General features: G+C 38.0%; 1 protein-coding gene across 1 annotated transcript in view; it reads left to right on the forward strand.

Moving 5' to 3' along the window:
* The window catches only part of PPARGC1A (PPARG coactivator 1 alpha), a 71,681-nt gene extending 67,607 nt beyond the window's left edge, over positions 1-4,074 (forward strand). Inside the window, exon 13 of the mRNA XM_024217131.2 lies at positions 454-4,074. Coding sequence (XP_024072899.2) covers positions 454-557 — 104 coding nt within the window. The 3' untranslated portion in view covers positions 558-4,074. The remainder of the gene's footprint in view (positions 1-453) is intronic.
* The last annotated feature ends 1,926 nt before the right edge of the window (positions 4,075-6,000 follow it).

A 6,000-nucleotide genomic window follows, 5' to 3' on the forward strand; every position in this document is an offset into this window, starting at 1 on the left:
CTGACAGTCTAAATAGACAAAATAAACAAAGTGTGGGAGAGAAAAAAATACAGGAAGGTGAAGTGACTTGTCACCCAGCAGGACAGTTGCCAAGTCAGAAATAGAACCCGGAGCTCCTGGTTCCCAGTTCATTGTTCTATCCACTGCCTCTCTGCAGAGCCCTTTATCCATGATTTTAACCTGCCTTTCTTCAAGCTATGATTTTATTAGAAAGCCCCTTTCTTACACAAAACTTCTCCACTACCCAAAGTCTTGATTCTAGCACCCTGTCATATTACAGGGACATGTGAATTCGCTCACTGATGCCTTGTTGTTTCCATAATGCTAGTGATTCAAACTGGTATGAAGAACAAACTGCAAGCCTTAGGAGGCATTATTGTGTGGGGAGGGGGAGAGAAGTGTCAATGACATTTGCGAGACCTCTTAGCTCACCTCTGCATCTCTTGGTTTCAGACTCAAACTCAGATGATTTTGATCCTGCTTCCACTAAGAGCAAATATGACTCCATGGATTTTGATAGTTTACTTAAAGAGGCACAGCGAAGCCTGCGTAGGTAACATGCATCACAGCTGAGGATAATGGAGGGATGGCGAATACCTCACGGACATCATGTCCTTCAATAATGGACAATTTAGAAGTCATACTTAGGAATTTCTCCTACTTTACACTCTCTGTACAAAAACATGGTTTACATGAACACAGCTGCTCGAAGAGTGAAGAGGCAAAATGGATATCCAAGAAGCAAATGTATATCCATGGGTGTCAGCTTTACTTTCCTGGGGTGATTGGCGGTGGGGGGTTCTGATGTTCATAGAGAGTGCAAGTGCAAACCCCTTGAAATGGCAGCAGTTCCACAGAGTTACACTTAAAATGTAGAACTTCAAAATGTGTACATATCACATTTTAACAAAACAAAAATCAAATTGAGAACTACAGCTGCTGATGTCTGGGAATCAGACACTGCATTTCTTTAAAAAGGCGCTTCTTCCCACAACACACTGATAATATGACAATCCAGAAGAAACCACAGGTCCTAGAAGCTGACTGTTCTTTTATTTTGTTTTTCTGATGGAGGAGAAAATGAAAGGCTAAATCTTGCCTAACATTTTGAAGTTTCATCTTTTAATTCTGACACCCATGTAAAAGTCTAAACCGTTGATCTTCCACAATGAAATTTTCAAAGCCTTGTTAATGGTTAAATGTGCAGCTTGTTCAGCAATTTTATTCTGATGATCGGACATGGTGTTGTATTACTAACGAGAGTTGGGTATAACGATCTGGGGGAGTGATGTGTACAGATAGCTTATTTGCTACATTCTCTAATGTAGTTGAGTATTTACAGATGTGAAATGGGAGTATTTTTATTTTGTGTACATACTGTATGACTATGTTCTTTTTTGGTTACAGCTATGCACTGTAAATGCAGCCTTCTTTTCAAAAACTGCTAAATTTTTCTTAATCAAGAATATTCAAATGTAATTATATGAGGTGAAACAATTATTGTACACTAACATATTTAGAAAGCTGAACTTATGCTTATATATATTTGATTGTAACAAAAAAAGAGAAAAGTGTGCGTGTGTGTGTGTGTGTGTGTGTGTGTGTGTTGAGTGCAAAAATATCAATGCTTTACACACATTCATCCCTTCTTTGGTGACCTTATCTAAGAATTTTGTCAAGAACTATCCAAGCCCAAAAGGTATTAACCACTTCTGCAATATTTTCCACATTTTTCTCATTGTTTGTTTTTCTTTTGCAGTTTTATACACTGAATTTGTTAGGGGAATGAAATTTTCTCATCTAAAATTTTCTAGGAGATGTCATAATTTTATGTAAAATCTCTTAAATGGGTAATCATTAAGAAATGTTTTTATTTTATGTATCAACAGTAGTTTTGGAACTAGAAGTCAAAAATCTTTTTAAAATGCTGTTTTGTTTTAATTTTTGTGATTTTAATTTGATAAAAAAATGCTGAGGTACTAAGCACGGTATGATTTTTACAATAATTATGTATGTCTAAGCACTGTTCTTGAAGCCAGTAATCTTTTCATTGGCAGAGCTTGATGGTATTTATCTATATTTTTTACAGTTATGCATCCTGTATAAATACTGATCCTTCATTCCTTTGTTTACTAAAGAGACATATTTATCAGTTGCAATTAACATATTTATTATAAATTATGAGACGACTAAAATAATAAAAAGGCCAGTGGAAATTTTGTACCTAGGATGCATGACACTTGTCAGGTTGGAGTAAGTGCTTCATTTGGAAAATTCAACTTTTGCAGGAGCAGTGTTTTTTTACTATGCACTAGCATGGCCTCAGATGTGCCCATGACATTGTTGATGAAATTGCTTCTGCTAAATTAAATAGAAACTTCAGGGAAAAAAACTACCATTCTGAATATCAGGATTTCATCTGAACTTGGAGCTTCTAGACTGAATCAGTAAAGTTTGGAGTCCGCTTGTAAATTTATAGATTGGTATTCTATTACTGTTTGGCATTCATGACTTCTTTTAAAGATATGGCACACCTACCTATTTAATCTCCCTTCTCACCCCGACTCTTAGAAAACCGATTTCACCCCCAAGCCAATGCAGCTGATTTTGATAGCTGCATTCATTTTATCACCAGCATATTGTGTTCTGAGAGATTCCACTGTCTGTCTTGTTGGATGCTTGCTTGATTTTTTGGCTTCTTATTTCTAAGTAGATAGATAGCAATAAAAAAAGAGAACTTTTTCACAGGTTCAGTGTTACAATTGTAACATCCTTTAATCTGCATAATTCTTGTCGTTGCTCTGTAGGTTAAAATGCAGGTATTTTAACTTTGTGTGAATGCCAAACTAAAGTTTACAGTTTTCCTTTCTGGATTTTGAGTATCTTCTGTTGTAAAGAAAAGACTATTAAAAGCAATAAATTATTTTTTAGAAATCAATATTTAGTATATCATATTATGTGTTCAAGGACCAGATGCATTACCTATTTTGCCTTTAAATTTCTGTGATTAAATTTTAAATATGTTCTCTTTTGCCCTGGATTGCTGAGATGAACAAATTGTGTGCTTCCCCCTCCCCCCCCCAAACAGACATTATGCCACAGTTCCATTTTTTTTTTCACTGGCCTGACAAATATTCTTCTCTTGAAGATGGCTTTCCACTGTGGACTTACAGATTGCATATGAAATTAACGTAGAAGTAGGATCTCTGAATAATCTGAATAAAGCTATTTGTATCTTTTGTAGACACTGTGGTTAGCCCATCAAAATGTAAAGTTAGGGATTTTTTTAAGAGAACATTTCAAATTAGCACATGTATCACATCATCACTAGAGGCAAACTGCAGTATAGATCTGTATGTCTTTTAGATGAAGATTGTACCGTTGCTTCCATGCTGTGGTAAGTACCACATCTGCAATACTGGTAACAGAACTGGTACTTAGGAACTATGGTCTTTTCTAGAGATGTAACAAAGTAATTCCTACATAACACAAATTGATCTGAATCCAAACAGAAGGAGCCTAAAATTGGGGGGGGGGGGGAATTCTCAATCTGTGTTAAACAACTCTGAACAACAGTTGGGTTGCCATTGCCGATAACAGCATGGAGAGAAAAGTTTGTGCTACTAGGGTATAATAGTTGGGTCAGCTGAAAAAAGAAAGCCTTCTTTTCATCTCTTTAGATGTAAGCTTACAGTAGGTAATGATTATGTGTCCTTTTTGATGGCTGTAATGAGAACTTCAATCACTGTAGTATAAGATCTGATCTATAAATGACCTAGAATAGCCATGTAATATAATGTGATGATTCTAAATTTGTACCTATATGACAGACATTTTCAATAATGTGAACCACTGATCTGATGGAGCTACTGTAAAATGTGTACAGTAGGTGAAAGTGTAAAGCTATTGGTTGGACTATGCTGAATAGGGAAAATGAACTATTAGTTTAGCCCTAGTTGGGCTATTTTCCACCTGCCAATTCTACATGTACTGTTGTGGTTTAATTCATTGTATGAAAATTCCTGTGATTTTTTTTTTAATGTGCTGTACACATCAGCCTCACTGAGCAAATAAAGGGAAACGAATGTTTCAAATCCATTTCTGTTTCTCTTATTTATCACAAATGAATTAATGCCTATTTTCTAGCTGGACACGCACTGGGTTTCCTTTTACTCTCTATGAATGTTCATAGCGGATTTCAAACAGTAGTACAACTTGCATCTGGGCTATTGTTCTTTGTTTTGAGCAGGGGGCCAAAACAGTGGGTTTACAAAAGAAATCTACTAGGTGAAAAATTGCTCTCAGATTTTTTCACCTGATGTAACTAAGAGTCACTTTGAAAGATCAGCAGATCTAAACTTTCAGTTTAGAAATCACTTAAGGAAGAGGTACTGACTGTTGAGCAGTTGTAATGGGGTACAGCCTTTCACTTCTAGGTCACCCATTTGAATCTAGCTCAATCTGGTAAAAGGGGTTGATATTAATATTGGCTGATGGCCTCCATCTACTGTCTAATGAATAACAAGCCTCTGAATCATGGAACACACCACTACAACTGGCACTCATTAGCATCGTTATCTCAGTAGATTGGCCAAAGTGTCAACAAGAAAGAGATTTGGGGCTCAAGCCCCCTTTGCAAATGGAAGATGTACACCTGCTGAGCCATTCACATTGGCTCAGGTAACACACAGGTAACAATCGCAAAGTTCAGTACAAAGCCTACTGAAAAGCAAAGTGCATACCCAGCATGGTGACCTGGCAAACTATACTTTCAGCATGAATGCACAGAAAAGGGGTGCAGGTGAAGGGGAGAGAAATGAGTTTATTGGCTGCAGTTACACTGAGCCCTCATGGATGGTATATTAGTGAGTAGTCGGTGACCAGGAAAACCCCATGCTGTGCTGCTCTGCCAGGAACCTACAAGGATGATTAGTAATAAAGCACCAGGCAGAATGGCCTTCTCAGTGGCTCTTCTAGTGAGCCCCCACTGCATGATGCTAGCTTGAGATTTTAGTCACCCTCTCCTTCAGAAGAGAACTGAGGTGCATGGGGATGGTTGCCAATACAATGCTGGAGGTAGTCTGTAGATAAAAAGAGGACTGTCTGTCTGAGAGGTTTCAGGAGCACTAAATTCACTTTAAAAACAATTCTGCTCATAGAGCATATTTCAGGTCTGTCAGCTCCTACCCTGTCCAAATTACAACTCGTTCCAAATCCTGCCATTCATTTGATCTTCTGTCTGCATGTGACTCTGACTAACTTAAATGCTTCCTGCTTCCAAAGCATCCAATTTAAGATGCTGACTCAGGTATTTAAGGCCCTTCGCTCCAGACTGCCATCTTAACTAAATAACACAGTTTTAGTAGTGAACCAACTTAAACTGCTTCTGCAGCTGCTTTATCTGTTGAAATGAAAGGAGATTCTAAGTAAGAACTACTGCACTGAGAGGGAGGAAGTATGGATCTCTGCTGGGGCTATGCCTACTCCTCAGTGTCCCCTGGACCCAGAACTGTACAGGGAAGGAAACTGTTTTTGTGGGCACAAGGACAGACACCATGCCCTCTGTCATGCTGTGTGTCATGGTTCACGACTCCAAGTACCTGCCTCAGGCAGACTTTAAAAAGAGGGCAGACACCCCAAACTGGTGCTGTGTTCTCTAATTAGATTTCACCAAGCCAGTAGCAAATGTGAACTGTAACAATCTTACCATGGCATTACAGGCATGCACCTTACATGCACCAGTTTATCTTGCCACCTGGGCTTAGTGATAAATGGTCATTTGTACCAATAATCACATCACATTTAGGTTGCTTCCAGTACCAAGAGACCAGTCACTTACCCCAAATCAACTGGTACTCTAGATCCTACACCAAAGACAATGCCTGTAGTCAATCCTGTAATAAACTTTCTAAAGGTTTATTAACTAGGAAAAAGGTATAAAAGATTTATTTACAGGCTAAAGCCAGCAAACGTACACAAAAATTGTTACCATCTAAATCC

This window comes from Terrapene carolina, unplaced genomic scaffold (assembly GCF_002925995.2).
Source record: "Terrapene carolina triunguis isolate 2854851 unplaced genomic scaffold, T_m_triunguis-2.0 Scaffold66, whole genome shotgun sequence".
Taxonomy (NCBI): Eukaryota; Metazoa; Chordata; order Testudines; family Emydidae; genus Terrapene; species Terrapene triunguis.